General features: G+C 39.9%; 1 protein-coding gene across 17 annotated transcripts in view; it reads left to right on the top strand.

Moving 5' to 3' along the window:
* LMO7 (LIM domain 7) overlaps positions 1-18,093 on the top strand; it is a 133,679-nt gene extending 115,586 nt beyond the window's left edge. For 11 of the 17 annotated variants that reach the window (XM_076362635.1, XM_076362691.1, XM_076362659.1 and 8 more), the window contains 13 exons: positions 219-244; positions 560-664; positions 2,441-2,533; positions 3,913-4,283; positions 6,125-6,190; positions 6,545-6,610; positions 8,508-8,560; positions 10,181-10,400; positions 11,316-11,588; positions 12,943-13,051; positions 14,830-14,932; positions 15,448-15,494; positions 17,353-17,430. In XM_076362635.1, coding sequence (XP_076218750.1) covers positions 219-244; positions 560-664; positions 2,441-2,533; positions 3,913-4,283; positions 6,125-6,190; positions 6,545-6,610; positions 8,508-8,560; positions 10,181-10,400; positions 11,316-11,588; positions 12,943-13,051; positions 14,830-14,932; positions 15,448-15,491 — 1,529 coding nt within the window. In that variant the 3' untranslated portion in view covers positions 15,492-15,494; positions 17,353-17,430. Of the gene's footprint in view, positions 1-218; positions 245-559; positions 665-2,440; positions 2,534-3,912; positions 4,284-6,124; positions 6,191-6,544; positions 6,611-8,507; positions 8,561-10,180; positions 10,401-11,315; positions 11,589-12,942; positions 13,052-14,829; positions 14,933-15,447; positions 15,495-17,352 lie in introns of all 17 variants that reach the window. The other 6 variants (XM_076362652.1, XM_076362708.1, XM_076362757.1 and 3 more) reach the window with 3 other exon arrangements.
* The last annotated feature ends 4,124 nt before the right edge of the window (positions 18,094-22,217 follow it).

The raw sequence follows: 22,217 nt of genomic DNA, 5'->3' as shown, positions 1-22,217 counted from the left end.
TGTAAGCATGTAAAGCTTTTAAACAATTGCGCACATTAGTTGAAAGCACCTAATGAATTCTGACCTCAAGTAAGTTCAGTAGGGCAAAATGCAAGCATGGCTTACTAGGGAAGCAAAAATTAGTCTGAAGCTCAGACTTTCCACATTTACACAAGTCTTGCCGTAGTGAGTATGTATGGTCCTAATGATTTCTGGTTTTTGTCTTCCAAATCTCACAGGAGGCCCAGAGCCTGCAATGCCTGATGTAAGTACTATTTACAAACTACTATTTAGTTGTATAGTCCTGGTCTTTTCAAGAAGCTCACTGCTTTCTATTGCTTTTTATACTGCTTTAAAGTTGTGATCAAATCTGAGAGTACTGACTAAGATTTTTCCAATGTGTAATGGAATGGTTGCTTTCTGTCCCTTTGAAGAAAAGGCTAATTTAGGGTCCTTGTCACTACAAAGCTGTAGTGTTTGTAATGGCTTTTATTTCTCACTTTAAAAAAATACGTTTTAAAATGTAGAGTGTTGATTACATGGAAGAAGATAACATTATTTCATTTCTGTGCTCTATTAGCTCCCAGTCCCATCCATTAGTGCTCCTAGTCGTCGGGTTTGGGATCAAGAGGAAGAACGAAAACGACAGGAAAAATGGCAAAAGGAGCAGGACCGTTTATTGCAGGTATAATTAATCTTCATAATCATCGGCTGGCAATCCCTTGGGTGCAGCAACTGTTAGGGAAGAAAAGTAACACATGACTCCTGCAACTCTTCTTACTGATGGCCTAAGAGGCCTTTCAGATACGTTTGCTGGGCTGTACAGTTACACACACTAGCTTTTATTCAGCAAGAAGAGGACAATGCATTAGTGAGTTACAAGAAATCAAACCCAGACTGAGTATTCACTACAGCCAGAAGCGTTCAGTCATCACAAGGCTAGTATGCTCTTACTGGTAACAGAATTTAAAGGAGAAGCGAAGACCTAAGGGGCAGTAGTCTTCACTTTTGAATATGAGTTTTATTTTTTCCCCTTAAGAAAATTGTCTCTAGAATGAGTTTTACCTTCAATTAGCGATACTGCCTTACATCCAGAGATGAAGAGAAGGCAGCCAGTGCCATAGTTAGATGCCTGCCAGCATCCTGTCGTTTAGCAATCAGCTAATCAGTTGGAATCAGCCTGGTTCCCAGGACCTCTGTGATTCAGGAAGCTGAACCTACTAACGCAAAACCACCTTGATAACCAGTTGCTAGAGATGGAGGGGAGTGTTGCAGAGGGAAGGGGCAATGTTTGTCATCTTAGGATAGCACAAAAAAAACAAGCACACATCTCTGCAAATGAAATTAAAGTTAGTTATCTAAAGTCTGTTGGCTAGGAGAGGCGTCAGTGAATGTCATTTACTCTGCACAAGCAAGCCCTCTTAATAAGTTTGGTGCGTTCAGCAGACAACGGTGATGACAAAGTACAGCTTAGCAACTCTGTTGCTTTTTGGATGTTTTCGCTTCTGTCATTCCTTTCAGCTTACAAACTGTGCAAGGCAAGAGCTGTGCCTTCCTAAACATATTTGTGGTCTCTGTTATCGTTTGGGTGCTCCATTTGATGCCTGAAGAGATGGCTTTAAAGAATGTAAACCTTGGCTCCCCTTTCTCGAGAGCAATCTCAGCCCTCTGCCATAATTTTTCTTTTCTTTGCTTCTGCTTTTTTAGTCCCTGAAGTAGTAAATTTGGCCAGAGTAATAATGTTCTCTTCCCTGTGATCCCAGGAATGAATTTTTCAAATAACAGAGAAAGGAAGCAAAGTCTTTCTTTGCTTATTTCCAACATCTTAGAAGGAATACTTTTGACATCATTAAATATTTTGCTTTTCGCAAGACCTAAGTGGTGACTGAAAAAACCACCAAAACACTTATTGTGTACCTTGAGTAATGCCTTAAGACATTACATTGGTTTCATACCAAATCCAGTCATAGAACAAACTTGGAGATCCAGAAGTTGGTTTTTTGTTTAGATAAGCTTCCAAAAGACCAAGAGTTCTTGCTCAAGCCAAATTACTGTCTCATATTTCACTTGGTGATCACTTTATATTTACCATATTAATGTGCTTAATTCCAAGTTAAATATAATCACTCCATCTTTCAAGAAATACCTTAGTTAGCTGATTTTTGTTCAAATGGGAACTAAACTGTAAGATGGGGAATACAACAGATGTGAGGTCAGTTGTTATGAGACTTAGCGTGTAATAAGCCTGGATTCTCCAAAATCAATTGCAGAACTCCTTTGGATTGTATTTGAGCCAGGATTTCATTCACTCGTGGCAGACCTTATGTCCTAGTGTAGCTCAAGCATGTTTTTACCACGCTGGTCTGTTAAAAAACACATTAAATAGCAGTAGTACATTTTAATGCAAACAAAAAATACCATGTTTCTTATTTGCATGTTTAACTTCAATCTAACCTAACAGGAGAAATACCAACGGGAACAAGAAAAACTGAGGGAAGAATGGCTACGAGCTAAGCAAGAAGCTGAAAAAGAGAGCTCCAAGTATTTTGATGAGGTAGGCTATGAATATGGCTTCACCTTTGACTGTTTAGTTTCATGATGGCTTTTTCCCCTAATAGTAGATGCATGCAAGAAGGCAAATAATTTATTTTGCTATGTCATTTATCTTCTCATTTTGGAAAATAAATTGTTGTCTATGACTTGATAGAAAGAGGTTGCAAAAATGGGAAGGAAAGAGTAAATGGGATGTTTTGAGACCTGTTGAATTTGACTTTTTTCCTTATGGATTGGTTAGGTAACTAACACCAGAAATATGTTGGCAAAAAGTTAAAACATATATTAATTATTGTGACCAGAATGAAATGGTCACTTTTGCTGTATGTTTACCTCCTGATGCTACTTGTTGGAATTCTGCTTCAATATTTCATCATGAGGCATGTTCGTAAGTGCCTGGCTTGTTACTGGCAACCAGTTCATCCTATCTCTGATAAATTTACATGTCAAATCACTTCAGATTTGCTATCATATGTTTCAAAATATTGAATGCCTGTAGTTTCTGTAGATGTTGACTTTTGTGGCTGGTGCTTATGGGAAGACGAACAGGCTTTTTCCTGAGCGTGGGAGGTGTCTGAGATATCTCTTGTCTATTGCTATGCGAGTGCTGCTTCAGGCATCCTAGCTAGATCAGTTGTGTTTATACAGTCACAAATAAGTAGACTGTAATTTAATAATAAAGCTCTTTGAGCTGTTAGAGGACTTTGTACAAGAATGTAAACCATTTCATATTTTTTTTTTTTTATCATTAGAAGTTTGGATGGACCAGTCCTTAATTGACAAACAGTATTTGTTCTCTGAAATTAAAACATATTTGACCACTGAAAGACCTTTTTTCATGTCTGAGAGAAGAGTCATAGGGTGGTAGGTCTGAGGCTTGACTTTCAAATGGTAGGAGAATGGAGGAGGGTGGGGGCTGCCTCCACAAGATGATTCATGTGAAATTTGTTGGTCTGATGTACACGTGCAGTGTATATCTTTAGTGTATACACTCTTAGGTAGGTCTCAGGTTTCTAAGTCAAAACAGTAGGGAGAAATGCTGGGTATCATGGAAGAGTTTGCTTTCCATGGCGATTTAAGCAGGGATGGGATGGCTTGAAATGTGATACCTTAGAAAGCAGAATGTTTCACATAGTTGTGGCCACGCTGCCTGTGGTGCTCGCTAAGGCTGCCGTGTGGAATGAAGCTCTTGCATTAGGAGAATGTGCTAGCAGGCACTCAAAAAATGAAACCAAAGTACACCCTAGGTCTTACATTTTAAGTGTTCGGGATGCTTTTTACACAGTCTTCCTTCATAGAATAAACGAACCTTTTTCTGAGTGAGCAACCTGTTTAAAAAACAGCTCCCTCGCCTAAAACATATTTTTTTCTTTGCTACAGGAGCAGACTGTTCTAACCTTAAACACAATGTCTGTCCCTGCACGGGCTCCGTCTGTGTCCAGCTGGAGAGCAAGCCCTGAAGCGAATACTCCTGAGGAGCCAGAAGGAGATGGAGGAAGCGAGCTGGCGGCACGCTTGCTGAGCCAGGAAGAAGAAAAGAGGAGGCTTCAGGAGGAACGGAGGATGCAGGAAGAAGCAGCCCTGCGTTTTGAGCAAGAAAGGGAACTCCAAGAACTGGAGCTTGAGAGACAACGTAAAGAGAGGGAACAGCAGCATGCTGAGGAGCAGAGGCGGCGGGCAGAGGTGGAGGAGCAGAGGCGACAGGCTGAAAGGCAGAGGGAGGTGTCAGTGGAGACTCCTCAGTACCAAAGGTGTGCGCTTGTGATGGGATGTACTCTCTCATCCTTCTGCATTAAAAGTTCAAATACATTTCTAAAGGGAGTGCGTATGTCCTGAATATATAAGTGTATTCATGTAAGACTCGTACTGTAGATAAATCAGTCAGTGCAAGATACTACAGGATAGCCTTTCTTTCTAAAGGTAGAAGAATCAGGCATAAGATAAAGTCTTTCCCCATGAATCAAGTGCTCTGTTAACCCACTTCAGCTCATTTTTTAAATAGGAAGTGTAAATAAAGTAATTACAGCCAAATCAAAGATGACCTGAAGCACTTAACGTGAAGGTTTTGTAAGAACCCTGCATAAGCTTGTAAATTGAGAGCCCGTGGCTCAACGTACAGTGCTTTCAGAAGAAACACCAAGTTAACTCTTTTCCAACAAACGTGTGACTGATTTCCCAGACTCCTCTTTCATTTTAGTTCGACAATGCAACAATAAAGTTTAATTGCACTACTGGGTTAATTTGTTGATGAGGGGTATCATGGTATATGAGTGAACAGATACTGGCTTAGATATCATAGCCTGTTAGAAGTACCCACTGTGGATATATTTATTCTAGAGCATGAAAAAGTTTCTTCCATTCCCTTCTTCAGCAGCTTGTTGTAAAAAAAAACAAAAACAAAAAAAACACCAAACCCCAACAAAAAAAACCCCTAGAACAAAAAAGCACCCCAAAAACCCCCCAACTATTAGTTTACAAGTGCATGTTCTTGCCCAGAAGCTTTCAGACTGCTTTTGCAGGCATCATGGGAGATTAATCTGTCTGAAATGAATTAAACCAGTAACTTTTCCTTATTTCTTGTGCATTTAGCTTACTGCATTGTGTATGACTAGCTTTGCTGTTTCTCTTGAGGATTTTCCTTTTTTCTTATATAAGTAATAAGAGATGACTGAAGTGGTATCAAGTTAAGTCCTAGGAGAAGAAAATATGATTATAAAGTTGCACATATTTGCAGGGGAGATTGCGAGACCTGGAGTTACTTTAGCTCATTGTAAATGACTGCTGCTTGAGATCCCTGCTGAGCAAAGCAGAGGCACAGTTGTTACAATGGCTAAACAGGTTCTTCTTGGCAGCTGAGCCAGGGTATCACTACAGTTTTAGCTTGCCCCAATTGCAAGATAATAGGACTTTGTGTGGTAACTTATTAAGCTGCTGCAATATCTGCATATCTAAATCCTTGATATATGCTTTAGTCTCAGGGGATTTCATCGCTTCTGACATTGCTGCCAAAGGATGTGTTTTGCTAAACAAGGATGGCTTTGCTTAATAGTAAAGGAACAAGTTCAGTGAAACTGGGGTTTAAAATATCTAGTGTTAAATGTTTGCTTTACGATGATATCCAAAGATATGTCTTGAAATCTGAAATGTTACACAAACATCTGTGAAGGTATGATACTTGCTACAAAGAGCACCGAGGCTGGGGACAGGCAGCTGGAAGAGCTTTGTCTATGGAAGTTAGTGAGTGCTTCTCTATGGGTTACCAACTGCACCTACACAATTTGCTAAAATATACACGTAACTTTTAGAGCTGTGTGTGGACAGCTGTGTATTATGTAACATAAGCTGTGTATGGACAAAGCTTACCTCCTGGCTTTGAAACGGATGAGATAATTACTGTTATGTACTGATACTTGTAATTTTTGCAGCATCTTAAAACGTCTTCAGGGTTTTTTTTTCTCATGTATTTTCATGTTTCTAACCAGCACATCTGAACTTTCTAATTTTTCTCTCTGTATACTTACTGTTTGTTCAATTTCTAGAAAATGTATTTTTGTTTAATACGTGTTTTCTTTTATCTGTATTTTGCTTCTAGACATTACGAGCGCTATGAAGTATCTAAAACAATAGAGGATCGAGCTGGCCATCCTCTCATTGACAGGTAATAAGAAATTGAATCGATAGGTAGGTTGAAGCATCTTCAGCAATAAGTATTAACCATTTTGGCATACTCAGGTTTGGATTCCTTGTCACTTACAAAAATGTGATTACAGGCAGTTTTTCTGACAACGTTTCTTTTTCTGCCTTCTTTTGTTAGCTGTGTTTCTGACTGATAAAATTAAGCCTCCTTAGAACTTTAACTGTTTGGGTTTTTTTCCTTTTCTTTCCCCTTAAGGATCCGTTTTGAATATTTTTAGTAGGAAATACTTATGTCTATGTATGTCTTTTTCTGTGTATGACCATAATGTATCTCTTGGTTTGTTGTTTTTTTGTTTTTTTGGGTTTTTTTTAATAGGCATTATGAGCGTTATGAAGTTTCTAAAACCATTGAGGAGCAACCTGGCCAGTCATTTGCTGACAGGTACGTGTGATACAGTCTACACTGAGATTCAGTAACATCACCGTTTCTGTGTCAGAAAGCTTTGAAACTTCCAATAAACTTTAGCCATGGAGCTAAGTGTATACTTTGTATTGCTGCTGTATTTTTCAGTTTTTATGGCATGTTTTCATATTAAGAAAACAAGCAGCCAAACTTTTGGCAAATGATACGCTGTGCTGTAAACAACAGTTAGCCAGTCAGTAGGATTTTACTGGGAGAAGCAGAACTATAACAAGTAAATATGTGGGTGGTACTAGACTTCTCTGGCTGGAAAACAATTTCAGATAATATTGTGGTTGTGTCATAACGTGCTATACAAACTAAGGTGCAGTCATCCCAATCAGGATTGTGCAACTTAAGAGGGAGTAAACAGGGAGGGAAGTGAGAGGTAGCAGCAGCATATTTATGAGGAAGATAGTAGATGTGCCACTTGTTAAGTTACGCTCTCTTGCCTTGGCTGTTTTCTATTTTGTTTTGCTTAGTGGTTTGGGGGTTTTATGGTTGTTTTTTTGGGTTTGCTTTGTTTTTATTTCAATAGAATATATTAGCCACTGCAAATTTGGGCTCTTTGAATAGATAGCTTTTTCTTCTCCCTTTTAATAACTGGGCTGTAGTTAAAAAATGCTGAAGTAACCTAAATCCAGAATGTTTGTATCAAGCCTTTTTCTTAGATGGCATCCCACAGTAGTTCTGAAAGATCACCTCTGCTGCATATTTAGTCAGTTCTTGAAGTTGGAGTGAGCATACCTTTGTTGTTCTTATATTAAGAGGAACCCCAAAACTTACAGGGTGCAACTAATGGACCTGTTACTAATGGAAGATCTAAATCTAACTTCAGAAGGTGCCTGCACTAAATAGTTACATCTTGGATATATGTGTGAGGAGGACATTCAGGTGCTAAAAGCATCCCAGGCAAGGCTGACCTGCTCTTTGGAGCTCCTGTTTACTACAAGCAACTGTGAAATTGTTGCGTCTTCTCAAACAGATAATAAAATAGGTCTGCACCATAGGACAGACAATCAGAACTTGAGGGAGCAAGAAATGTGATGCAGTTTATGCATCATTTATTTACAAAGGATAAGACTCCCTCAAAACGCTGTTATGCAGCCAATGCTGTGTGTGTAAACACATTGCTGTAGCAGCTTTGAGTTGTGACCCAGCAAAGGGTTTCTGTTCTTTTCCAAAGTGTTTTAAACTAAGAAACTGGCTGTATTACTTGAGACTAATAACACAGCACAGAGGTGTTGCTGAAGCTCCTGCTCTGTACTGTCAGAAAACCAGCTTTTTGCCATTTTTCTTCCTGTATATTGAATGACATTTCTTGGCTAAAACTCATTAAAAAATTATGTTGCGGGGTATAATCAGTGAATAATGAATTTCCCAAGAACCATCTGCATGCAGTGGTTGAGGAGGTGTTTTGCTTACAGTCTAGTAACGGTGCTGAAGTATGATTTAAGTTTCTCGCAAAGTTAACCCATTTATAAACCTGCTTTGAAGGTTATCACTTCTTTGACAGTCTGACTGTAGTCTTCGCAAAGCTTCCACAGGGAAGGACTTTGTTTTTCACGTATTTTTGTTGAAGCAAAACCAATGATCAGTTCCTTATACCGGAAGCACTGGGAACTTTTAATACATAATTTTAACTTTTAATCAGTGATTACCTATTGACATCTATGTATTGACATCTTTTTTTCCCCTTAATATCCTGTTGGTCTTCGTTTGGGTATTTTTGCCTCTTGTTTTAAGTACAGCATAAGTTGTTGACGGGAGGGATGGTGAAAAAAGGGGCTGTGTATCTGTGATCTGCAATGATAAGAACTTTGTTCCTGATGAGGTCTCCTAGTTGAGGTAGAGAAATGAGTGTTTTCTACATCCTTAGGAATAAGTCCAAGTCGACTTCAGAACTGAATGAATTCAACACAATCAGAAATGGTAAGTACTGTTTAATTTCCATTATTTTTAAAATGCATTTTTTTGAAAACAGATGTATTGGAAGTAGTTCTAAGAAAATTAATTGTCCAAGTGCCTTTTGATAGCTGCATTGTAATTCAAATTCATACTATGCCAAAATTTAATGAAATTTCAACAGCAAGAGGAAGTACATACAGTCGACATGTAAGCCTAGGACAAATACGATTAACTGTTCTCTTGAAGTGCCGTAGCAGTGATTACAGACGGATCTTAGATGCCTAAATTTTAGATGAGTGATATTTGTATGAGATTAAACCAGTCGCGTAGGTATATCATCAAAGATGTATGTGCTCTTGATATGTTGACTCTGTCAATAAAAAAAGCTGCACATACCAAGATGATAATGTATTTAATACAACTGCTTGCTCTTTTTAACTTCTTTTGGTGTAGGAATAACATAGCTAGAAGTCAGCTCTCCATACTGTCACAGTGGCTTGTCTCCCGGACTCTACTTTGTTGCTGCCTTCCTTGAATTGTCCTTCAGTTACATTACTGCTTTTTTGAGAGGAAAGCGTATAAAACAAACAAAAAAAAAAACCCACCCCAGAGTTACAAATATCTTACAGTAGAAAATGCCAGAAAGCTATTGCTGTGTCTAAAACATGGTTAAAAAAGTAATCACAAGTAATCATAGAAAAGTAAATGGTGTATTAGAGGAATACTGCAGATTGACAACATTGCTTTCACACATTAAAGCTTGGTCACTGAAACTAATGAGCAAGTTACTAATGTGGAGTAAACTTCCACAATATTTTATAATGGTAATCTGTAGCAATAAAACCAAGAGCAAATGTGTAGTCAGAGCAGTATTTAAAGGGATTGAAATTTCAGTTGAATGACTTATTGCTGAATCATTTTCTTAATTAGTCTTATTGTAAAGAATAGTTACTGAATCCAGGAAATAATAAATTGTTGCCTTCTAACATGTCAACACATATTGGAGAAACGTGGCTTGTTTGTTTCCCCTTTCAAAATTTCAAAGGCCTTCTATACCATAAATCTCATTTCAACTGGCTAGTTAACATCAAATAATAGAGAGAGACCCTGTAAGATTAATACACACACACACACTTATATAAAGGAAGATAAAGCAATGTGTTTAGTGCCTTGAATAAGGAAAGAATTCTTGAAAAGAGGGACAACTTACAGAAAAAGAGAGTATGAACTCCTAAAGGGAAAGACGGTATGCCACCATTCAATTATATATTCTATACATGCTTCAGTTTGTATTGGAGGAAGAGTTCAACTTGTGGCACTAAAAGAGATCATGCCCTTTTTAAAATATATGTGTGTGTATACACATGTATGCACTTGGGAAGTGAAGGAAATATCTATTTGTAGATAAGTTAAACATCATGTGAAAGGACACATTAATGGAAATGTGAATAAAACATTTTGTAATAATAATGGTGTATTGCCAAGTTTGATACTGGTCACCCCACTGTGAAAAGGAACCAGAGATACTTGTGAATGTGGTGATGAGCGACTGCTTTTGGAGTTACAGCCAGAGTGCTGAATGCATGATAACTGCTTTTGCGCCTTAAGGTGCCTAGCTGAAGTTTGCGCATGTTGTCCAAACAGGTATGCAGGGCAAGTATTCGGAGAGGTCCTGGAACACAGGTGACTTGCAGAAGAAGTCTCAGAAGGAGCACAACCTGTCTGTGGCAGAGTTGGAGAGACAGCAAATCCTTCAGGAAATGAGAAAGAAAACATCTCTACACACGGACAGCAGCTGGATTAGGCAGCGCAGTTCCAGTGTACATAAGGAGCCCATTAGTCTGTACAGCAACAGTATGAGGAGGTAGGAATCACGTTAAAAATTAACTTTGTCTCTCATCAGATATTTTTGTTTGGTTATTCTAAACTTCAGCTTGTATTACAGAGCACAGAAACAAATTGAGTCTGTGACACGCTGTAAGGTAAACTGAATAGCAGCACAGATAGAAGAAAGTAGCAGTATCACAGCTGGGATTAAATGTAAAAAAAAAAAAAAGTAAAGAATGTGGATGTGACCTGTAAATAACTCAGCTGCTTATTCCTTGGTCGGTATACCAGCAATGGAAATCAATCGTGTGCCTTGTCATTGATGGATGTGCTTAAGAATTTCAGTATGACAATTTATTGTGGAAATCGATTATTACAGCTAAGGAGTATATCTCTCTGACATAGAAACGTATCAGAAGGTCTGGAGTTTGTTTCTTGCTTTAAGTAACGTATGAATGTTGGATTTGTCACTTAGGAAACAGCCGAGTTACCAGTCAGGAGAGTGTTTGGCTATTGGGCCAACACCTTGTACCTGGATGAGGCTATCCAGTCTGGGTGGATTGCTGTTTTGATCTGGTATCCCTTGGAGAAAACAAAAACAAACGTGGTATCTGAGGTCCGTTGCTGTACAGCGGATTTTGATACAGTTCACCCTGATAAGGCTGCAATGAAGAGTGTTTTGCCTTTATTTTGTAGTGGTTAAGTGCCACCTCTCTTTTGCCTCACCTGCTTTTTCCCGTGAGACTAGGACTGGACACAAAGGATAATTTGCGGCTCAAACATTTTAAATCGGTATGTGAAGAATAGCGCACAGGGTGATCAGACAAGCATATTCATGCTAGAAAACCTTAAAAATGCTAGGATAATGTTTTCCTTTTTTCAAAAATCAGAATATAGCTCTTCTGCTCCATCCGTACTGCCATTTACACTTGTATGTGTACCTCTGTTACAGAGGGGAGTCTTTGGACAATCTTGATTCTTCAAGAACGAGCTCGTGGAGGCACCACTCGTGGCTGAACCAGTCTGCCTCCTCTTCATCTGTGTCCTCTAGTCAAGATTTCAGTCGCCCGGTGTCTACTTCAAACCGAGCCTACATGTGCACTCCTTCCTCCAGCAAAGCCCCTCCTGCGGCCACCTCTGCAAGAGCCCCCTCCGTGTCCCAGGCAGCCCCCCGGGCTCAGTCTCCCCTCTCTGCTTCCCAGCCAGGGCCCCAGACACGCAGCAGGTGAGCAGGTGCCCTTCTGCTGGGAAGGTCTATATGTCGGGCCGCACTAAAGAGCAGACTTTGTAGACACGGTGGTCTATACAGCAGTGTTCTCGCCTATAATGTTGATTAACAAGACTGAAAAGTACTTGGAGTTTTCTGGCTGGCTGGGGTGGTGGAAATACGGGCTGGTATTACCTCCCTGCTCCGGTTATTCAGAAAATTCCTCAGGTTTGTCATCATTGCTTGACATTGGTTAAAAAAACAAAGGAACTGGAATAATAAATCTCCAGTCTCCAAGCTCTATGTTGGTTACCAAAATGATTAGTAAAAGGCTACTCCAGATGGCATTTCTGACATTTATTTTCTTAGGTTTGTTTTAACAAAAGATTCCTGGAACCCACGCTTTATGGCCCTCATCTTGGTCTCTCCTCCCCCTTTCCTGGCATGTGGTCAATATCATCTCAAGGAGCACTCAGGAATGCTTATAACCCGTGACCCTGGAGAATTACAGAGTAGGATGTTGGTTTTAATCTAGGAGGAGAAAGCAAGAATTGCAACATACTTTGAAACAAAAATGGAATTCTGTTGTGGTAGGGTAGATAACTCTGCTGTTTTATGCACTTGAAACATTTTAAAAATACCTTGGAATAAGACTATGGAGAATCATCCCCACACAATTACATGTATTATATATAACAACAGTGTGAATGCTAGCTCTTACACTATCAGGCACTTTGTGATAAATTGACCCTTTTTTTTTTTTTTTTTTTTTAAAAGCTAGGTTACTACATTCTTTATAATGTAAGAAAATTACCTTTAACCATGTTTGCTTATCTTGTTCTCACTTCCATTTGCTAACATCTTGGTAGATGTATGGAAACTGACCTCTGTATGGCTTATGTTCAAAGAGTTAACATAATGTTATATGTCCAGGACTAGCCTTCTGTTATCTAACAAGGTGCAGATGGTGGCACTTGGCAGGGGTGCTTACTAAAACTTAGCCTTCAGGATAATTCCCTGCAAATAAGACAGGAGAACAAAACCTGTATTCTTACTCCCCAAACTTTACAATATACTTTTTATGTTTATTTGTAGAAGGCATTTTATACAATGAAATATCTCCCAAGCATGGGACAGAATTTCTTCATTTGTTCCTATATAACTTTTGATCTAAATTATAACACTTCAGCTTTCCCTAGCTTTCAGATCTACTGTAAATAATATTAATTTTCAGTTTATTTTCCCCAAGCAGCCTAATAGTCCACTTTTTACTAGTATGTTTTTATTTTTAATCTTAAAAAGTCTTTGATAACTTCTCTTTGTCTTTTAAACCTTTTCAAGCTGGTTTTAAGGATTTTCATTCTGTATCTAGGTCAGTCAGTGGGAAGAAAATCTGTTCATACTGTAATAACGTTCTGGGCAAAGGAGCAGCCATGATCATTGAGTCTCTTGGTCTTTGTTATCATTTACATTGCTTTAAGGTGAGAGCTGGGAGTCACATCATGAAGGAACAGGAACTAATCAGGAGCACGCATGGCTACTCCGTGTTATGCTCACAGGGGCTCTACTAATCACCTGCTTTGCCTTCTATTCTTGACAACGTGGTGCATGCATATTTCCATGAGGCAGTCCTATCTGCAGGCATTTAGCACTCAACTCTAGGACTATTTCTTAAATGCCAGAGCTGACAAGTAGGACTCTGACAAGTAAAATGGACACGTTGACTGTGAGATCAAAGTTCTTCCTTCTTCGAATAGACAGCAAAAAGTCAGAAGGTGCTGAGCCACCTCTCCCAGAGAAATTAGGTCCTTAAAAAAAAAAAATCTCAGCCTGGACCTTGGCAATTGAATCATTGAAGATGATCCATCGCTTCTAAGCTAATCCTAGCAGACAGTGTTCACACGGTGTTTTCCGGGCAAAGGCATGTTGTCAGTGTTCAAACTGGCAGGATAAAGCCCGGCACTAAACCAGAAGCTGCGTTTAGTGCAAACCGACCCTGGTCAGGAGCTAGGTATATTAGTGCTACTGAGCCCTGGTCAGAAGCTAGGTATATTAGCTCATGTTCAGCACCGAGACATAGTTACATGATTTCCAGTCAGCTTGGGGCATATGCAGAGCTGAAAGAATAAATGCCTGCCTGCAAAAGATGTTAAAAGCACTCCTAGTTCCCCTGTCCTAGGACCAGATGAGGAATTAGACTGATTTGGAGGTGCCGTTGGACCCTGCTTCTTCCGTGGCTTTAAGAAAAAGACTTCTGTGTCTGGTTCAGAACAGAACCCTCTGTTGCCCTCTGCGCCCAGCTCAAATGCATCGCCTTGAGTCAATCCCTTGTAATACTCTAAGCCCTTACTAGTCCTGCCTGCCTAAGCAGGAGGGACTGGAGTAATCCATGGGGGGCTGGTTGTCATTCCCTTTCTGCATAATGTGTATTCAGTGCAAGGGAGTCCACCTGTAGCTCCTAACCTACATAAGAAAATACCAAATTTCTGAAGATTAATGAGCTGTTGAACAGACTGCCATCCAAAAAATTCATTACTCATTTAAGCAGGCAACAATCTGTCCTTCTGTAGTCAGCTGAGTACTTTGCTTTGCTTTGTAAATTCAGTAAGGAGAGTGTTATGCATTGGGTTACAGTCCTTCCAGAAGTGTTCACATTCATAGCAAAGTTGTGTTTAGCCACCGTAGTTAAACAGTTTAATGTTAGCATGAAAGCCATCAAGCCCTTTATTCATGTGTTTATTCAAGAAAAATGAAATTGGCCCCTTCTCTCCAAATAAGAACTTGTTTCTATGATGCAAACCCAGGAAATCGGGGGTACCTGAGTGTTTGCAGCTTTGAGTGCCAAAGGGCAGAGGACACCAGCAGCGTATAGTGCCGCATGGAAATCTGCAAGTAGCACACCCAGGTGTTCTGTGCCAAAATTGCTGTTGCCATCTAGAGAACAAATTTTTTTCGTGTCGAGCCAGTTTTAGTTTTCAGAGAAACTGAAGTTCAAATTAGATTTAATGAACTAACCTCTAAAAACCGTCTGCTCCATGTTTGCTTACTTGGTGTGTCTGCTATTCGTTGTCCAGTCGTCGCCTTATAATACTTTCTCAGGGTTGGTTGCATTTTGATCTACTAATCGTTATATATTTGCTTCTAGTGATTGTGGGTTTATGGTTCAAGCTTTGTTGAGCTTAATCCAAGCTGCTTTTGAACAGCATTTTTGTTTCTTAATATTTTGTAAGGAGTTGCTAATTATTCATCTGTCATACAGTGTGTTGCCTGTGGATGTGACCTTGGGGGATCCCGCTCTGGAGCTGAAGTTAGGATCCGAAACAACAAACTCTTCTGCAACGACTGCTATATCAGATTTAAAAGTAAGGCAATCCAACTGCAGTATGCATGACCTGTAGTTCTTCTTTGTGCTGTAAAACCTCAAGTGTTTGCGCAGCTGAGCCACTCGATAGCTTTCACGTTTAGCTTTAAGTTGGTATCTTAGAGAATAGGTTCAGCAAGGTTCGATTGCCAGTTTCTGTCTCTTGTAGGGTAGTCACTCCTAACTTTTAACTTGCTGGTAGCTGATTTTGCCACCTTGTTATTAAGCAGCTTCAAGCAGACGACACGGTATAGTCATCCTGCTTTCTTCATAGATCTGAGAAAGTGGTGTCAAGGAGTTGTCAGTTGCTGAACAGGCTTGTCTTGATAGCAGATAAGTCCTTTTGAAAAATTGTCTACATTTTTTAAAAAAGTAATCTGAATTTGTATTTAATTCAATCCTAACGCATACCTGGAAAGCTATTAGTTTATCCTGTGCAGGTGGCACAAATGCTGGTTTCTTTTTGCAATGCTATTATTATTTGAATTATAGGTCTGTGATTGGTTATTCATTTAGGTACAAGTTCAGGAGGAATTGATTTACTTACAGATCTTAATTAAAAGGTGCAGTATAATTTTTTTCCTTTATTATGGTTTGCAGAATTCTGATGTACTGGAGCATGATGTTAAGGCTTTGAATAATGGTGCTGAGTTGTTTTTTTCTGCTGTCATAGGTGATAGTAGACAACCTCCTAATTTTGACAAGTCTCAGGAGTTTTTTATGGCTGTGGTTTTTTTATGTAGCAAATACGGAATTCTCTAGAATGATAAAAATCAGCTAAGAGAAAGCATTTCTGAATTACTTCCTGGGAAACATGTCCACGTTTCTTCATGAGCCCAGCACTTTTTTCTCATGGTGGACCAGAAGGCAGTGAGGGGAACAGGATACTCATGCTACAACACTTGAGCAGGACTTGGGCATCTGCTGGCTGAGAAGCCTAGCTCAGGAAAAAAAGAGCAGCTCTGCATCTGATGCTATTGCTGTTTTCAGGCTCTTTTTGGCTTCCAGGAAGAGGAAAAGCTGCCTGCACCACAGAAATGATTGTGTGGTGCCCGAGCTAAAACCAGAAAACCCCACACCTCTCCTTGATGCTAACAGTGCATTCACAGAGGCTAATGTTAGGTGCAAGGACGCCACAGTGATCAGTGGAAGGAGGAAGAGAATCACCCCCTTCCATCCGGAGGTGATCTGGAGCACTGGGTCATATCTCTCCGAGTTAATGTTCGGAGAATTTATCTCCTCGTTGATGACGAGACTACACCGAAGTGACCGTGTTCCTATTTGAAGCACCCAAATGTGTGGGAGATTCAATCTGGAGCCTGCTCATGTTATTTTATCTTTATTTTTTCTTTTGGGGGCAAAATTGCTGGATGAGTTGGATAAGTATGGTACCGAATAAAAAAAAAAAAAAAATCTGTTTTTATTATTCCCTGCCAAGACAGTATTCAAGAATTTGGTGATGGAAGTAACCAAAAACTTTATCATGGATAAATTGCTGTTTAGTCTCTCTTTGACATTACAGCCCATAAAATCACAGCAGTGCCTTTCAGAAGCAGAGTTGATCTGTGAGAAACGGTACTATTCCCTTCCCTTCAGACTGCGTCTACTTGGGCCAGTGGGCACCTCAAAACATAATTGTATGAGATACGAGTAAATCAGGAATTGTAAGAACTTGTAGGAACAGACTAAAGTTTTCAAATTAATGATTAGTAATTGAAATTAGCTATTTGAATAATACAAAAACCAGCTATGCAATTACTGCAATGAAAATATACTGACAGCACAGCACTGGTCTGTAATGTAGATTACTTTGTTTGCAGTTGGCATTTGACATCAGCCTGGCTAATTATTCGTTAGTTTGGAACATGGACATATTGGCTAAAAGGTTTGACAAACTGTAGGATTATTAATATTCACTGTGTAATTTTATGGTGTGATGTTTTTGCACATTTTTATGTTAATTTTCTGGTTTAAACCTGAAACACTGTAATGAAACACCAGTGTATTGGCAGATGCCCACGAATACATGCAGAGAGAGGATAAAAAAGTTCTTTTTTAATATTGTTACAGTTATTTAGCAAATTTCAATTTGATTATTGAAGGGTAAATTTAGAAAAACTGTCACCCTGTCTCTATGCTCATACTAAAAATAATTCTTAAAAACTTGGTAAGGTGCATGTTCTGTGGAATATTACTTGGCCTGAAATACTTGCAGTGCTATAATCGGATTAAACTCAAATTTGCATTGTTCATTAAATTTGGATTGCTAGATTCAGAATTTATACCTTAGTTTGTGTTACCATTTCCAATAGGTATTGGAAATACCGTTATCTGACTATTTTTAACTTGGAAATTTAAATTTTTGTCGATGAGATTCTTCAGTAGCTAGACTTTAATTAGAATTCCTTCTGTCTCTAACAGCTGGACAACCAACCTCCATGTGAAGCAAATGAAGATATGAAACCACTGTTGCAGATGAAAGAAGAGATGATTGCTGCTGATGTAGATCTATAAATATATATATTGTGTGTATGTGTGTTTTTTTCTAAGAGTAACTCTTGCTTGTCTAGTCTTTATAGCAATGCATTGTATTCTTCATATAACTATTTTTATTTATAAGAAAGTAATTGCAGTAAGGAAATATCTGGGGAAAATGCTTTCACTTTTTCAGCTTCAAGTACTGAGAGCACAAGGGAGAATAAGTATATTTTCAGTAATAACTTCAAAATATTTTTGAGGCTTATAATCAATTAGTTGACTTTCCAATGGTATATGAAGAGGGTATTTTGTTTCTAAGCTCTTGAAATGAGCATTAGAGAAATAGCTAATATAAATATATATTTGCAATTGCTGTCTTTATTTTTGACATATACTGAAAGTGAATTCTCTAGGTTAATATGAAGCTGCATTTAAATGCACACAAATGTGTTTGCTTTCCATATGCTGGTTTCTAAAATTATGTGCTTTTTTGAAACTTAAATACAAAGAATAATCTGTTTGCTCAGTGGTGTTGGCATAATATTCTGTGGAATCCATTTAAGGGGAAGAGTTCTCTTTTCCCGTTTGGAAAATGTAACTATCACTTTTTCTTCCACAAACTGAGTGGAGAATGGTTGTTGAATTACAGTATATTTGTAAATAAAATTTCTGATGTTGCATTTATTAGAAGGCTTTTTTTCTTTCTATCCAGCTAAATGTGTCTGAGGTGATTTGCTGAAATATAAAATTGTTTGAATTTCATCTTGGGAAAATATTTTTTATGAAAGGATTAAGTTGTCCACCTAAATATGTGCAAGAACAATAGTTCTTGCTTTTCTCTTTTCCTTTACAGTAGATGTCAAATTTTGTATATAGTTCTCCCATCAAGCTCCTCATGCACTTTCCCCTCAGCATTTAATACAAGTGGCGAGACTGATTCTTTGTGCTGTGTGCTCATCCCTGAAGCACGACAATCGGAAGAGGTGGAAGTTCCCCAAAACTTCTCTGCTGTGGCTGGAAATGAGGTGCTGAAAATATTTTGAGTTAGGTTCTGCTTCTTCTGAAAACACAGCTGGAATGTGTGCTATGTGTTTTTCAGCGGTGGCTCCCAAATTGCTTTGGTCAGTGGCTTCCCCAAATCCTTTCGTGCCCAGTTATACACCCTTCTGTGTCTGCGTCCTTGGAGGCAGCGAAGAAAACATGGGATGTGGATTAGAGGAATTTGGGGGAGCATTTTGTGGATGAAACCGAGGAAGAGGACAGCTGGTAGGTGTAGGAAGGTGGTGAGGCTCTGAGTTTGAGCTTGTACGTGGCATCATGAGGAGACGCAATGAGGGTGCCAAAGCTGCTTAGGGTGCTCCTTCCTCTCAGGGGATCTCAGGGACAGATAGGAGAGCGAGCAGATTGGGGAGAGAGATCGCGGCTGTGATAGCTGGGAGCAGCAAGGGAAGATCATGCTGTTTCAGTGTAGTGGGAGAACTTCACCTGTGCGGGCCTCCTGTAACTTCTGCTTGTAACTCCTCCTGTCTCCTGTTTTGCTTTGGTTTATTGATCAGAACAGATGGGTTCTGCCTTGCGCCAAGGAACTCCCTGCTAGTAAATGCTGAATTATAAAGTGCCAAACATTATTTTCAAATTTTGCTTTAAAAAAAAAAAATCTAAAATGCCTCATCAACCCTAAGTTGCCAAGCTCCTTGTTCAGCCACCTTTGTGACTTGGCCCTGGCTTTTGATATTCAGTTGAAGTGTCTCCTATGAAGTGGACTGGTAAAGATACTTCATTTGGTTTCCACTATTGTGGTAAGTGATGACACGGTAGACGGCAGGTGAGAACTCTGGGTTATGAAGACCCTAGTCCTCAAATACAGACTATGGAGGGGTATTCGCACCACCTGCTCACACAGCTCTCTGGGAGCCTGGGGTCCTCTCTGCTGCTTGTGGAAGAAGATTGCCTCTCTGAGAGCTATTCAGAGTAGGAACCCAAATTAGGTGCTGTGCAGATCTGTCTCTCGGTTAAGGCACATACCTAACGGAGATGGTGCGGATGCCCCTCTACACTGTCTAGTTTTCAGTTGCCTTTTATGGTAGGCAGCATCAGACTATGAACAACTGCCCCCCCCCCCCGAATAAATTCTGGATCCTCACAATCTCCATCACCAGCCCTGAAATACACTGAGAGACAAATTTTCTCAACCTCCAAGGCATCAATGAATTTATCCTAGCCTATCCATGATTTCCCCTCTCCCAGCATTGTGTTATGCAGCAAAGCTGTGGGAAAAGTCAGGGATGGCCATGCCATCTTTTGCATCTTGAGCCCAGTCGTCTTGCCCTGTCCCTGGGAATCATTTGGGCACGGAAATCGCCTGGGTGTGAAGAATGGAGGGAGAGAAGGAAACTCGGCAACCTGCAGTCTGCGATGCTGCTAGAGCTGCCTGACTGTCCCGCAGCCTGGAGTGATATGCTCTGAGCCAGGCTGGCTTTTCCTAAATGGTGTCAGGTACTTCCATGCGGGCTCCAATTTCATTTTCCCACAACATGTCTGCGAAAAACTGGGTTATTTCGTCAGCTTGTACCAAATTGCTTGCCTGTGAGCAAACAGCGAGTGGAACTTCAGGTTTAGTGGGGCTCAAAGAGCTGAAGTTGGAAATCTTGCAGAGTTGAAGCTGAGTTTCTCACCCTTGTTAAAGGCCTGGTTTAACAAGGCTCTTTCAAACCTGCATTTGCTAATTCGAGTTGGCAAATCTGAGCAACGAAAACTCCTTCCTCCGCTCCTTCCCCTGGAGGGGACCAGGCAGAGAAACCCACCTTACGAATGTTGTTCTGTGTGTTTTGATCCTTGCTAAAGTATTTGGAGCGTGTTGGGCTCTGAAGTTCAGCAAAACCAATTATCCGCTAGCAACACAAGATGGCAGTGTGTAAGTGCAACTCACACAATAAAAAGCCCTTTCTGTGGTTGTAATCTTATATAAAAAGGATCACGTTTGCTAAATGATACTAAAGTTGCAATGTAATGAGAGTTGTAGAGAGAACTTTCTCTTAATCTTGGGCCTCTCTCCCCACCTGGCATCGTGGAGGTGCGATGTGCAACTGAATCTTAGCAGTCTCGTTTGATTTTTGCCTGCTGGTTGATTGATTAACTGCTACTTAAACCAATACTGAGTGGGGAGAGAAGTAAAAAGAACACCTCCCAGGAATAAAAATAAACTAGATGATTTCTAGCGGAGGCTTTTGGTGTATTTTGCTGGATTGATTTTTTTTTTTTTTTAAGATGCTGTTCAAGGAAGAAGATCCAATTGCTCTCCCTCCATTCATCAGCTTCAGACACTCTGTTTAAGGTTAAAACTCTCAAATGCAGGTGTCTAAAGGTGAGCTAGGCCTCTGCACTGCTATTAAAAGCTGGGTGGATTTAAGGCTCAGCTCCGTTCTTTACTCTTGGATGTCTGGTGCTGCTTGGGATGTTATCGAGTGTCTAGGACATCTGCCCAGGGCTGGAGGGGGGATATGGTGCAAGTCTGGGAGATACTCACGCAGCTGCCAGTGGAGGTCTCGTGGGATGCTTTAGAGCATCTGAAAGGGCAGCAGAGATTTAGGAGCAAGCATCTGAATCAAGCTCAACTCCCTACAGACAGTGGAGCAAAGGTGTGATTTCAGTTAATAGGTGTCTACTGTCGGGTGAGGTGCTTGGCTGTCTAAGCTTCACTGACTTTAACAGGCACGTTAAACCTAGCTCACACATAGACACCTGCATTTTTACATCCCTATGTTTACCTATCTTAATGCTGACTGAATTCTTCCGAAAATATCTGAGAAACTCTGATTCAGCTAAATCCTTCATCTACCCTATATTTAGGCTTATGGGCTATCAGCTAATTAATTGCAACGTACATTTGAATATGGCTTTGGAACTGAGTGGTCTACAGATAGCAGCTCTGGTAGAGGGTAATGTTTAAATAAAATGGCACTTCAAAAATAGAAAATATTTTCTGTAAATTTCAGTGTGAACTTACTGTGGGATTTTTCTAAGAGATAAGAACAAATCAAGCATCTCAGAGTGAAAGTCAAGGTATTGCATATGCTCTTAGTTTTGCTGAGATTTCTTTACGAATTTTTTATAGAAGATTTGTCAGAAATGTCAAGCTCAATTACCTATGCATTCATCTCTTCACGCAAGCTGCAGCACCGCAGGCAATGCTGGTTAGTGGCGAGATTTATGCAGCAAGCCCTTTGTTAGAGCGCAGTGTCTGAATTCGGAGCTCACGCTGATACCAGAAATGGGCAGAGCCGGTCTCATTATTTTCAGGAAAGCACCTCACAGGTGAACCCCAAGGAGGGTCCAAGTGATAAGTTCAACATTTCCCTTAGGTAATAGCTGTTGTAACATGGCCCACCTTGTCACTTACAGAGGGTAAAAGGGTTTGAAATCTGACAATTTGAGCTCAACGTGAAAACCAGTGCACTTGCAGAGGTGTTTTAAATTCCAAACAAACATTTGTAATGGATTAGCAAAACGTGTGCCGGGGCTGTAATGGAAGGCTATTAGCAGCAGGCGTAATTACATGAAAGAGCAGCTTCATGCTGGAAGCCTTTCAGCATTTTCATTTTAGCTCCGTGCTTCTTGGGAGCTAGGGGCACCGACATAAAACAACACGGGAGGATGATGTAGAGCACTTGCTCACAAAAGGAATATTCTAGGGTGAGCAGTAGGGTATCAGTTTATTAAAGCTGAAGAATTTTTTTAATTGGTTCAACCTACTGGAAACAAACTTGCCAATTAAGTAGCTGCTGTAGGCAACAAACACTCAAAAGAGA

Source organism: Aptenodytes patagonicus, chromosome 1 (genome assembly GCF_965638725.1).
Source record: "Aptenodytes patagonicus chromosome 1, bAptPat1.pri.cur, whole genome shotgun sequence".
Taxonomy (NCBI): Eukaryota; Metazoa; Chordata; class Aves; order Sphenisciformes; family Spheniscidae; genus Aptenodytes; species Aptenodytes patagonicus.
This window is presented reverse-complemented; position numbering and strand designations above follow the sequence as displayed.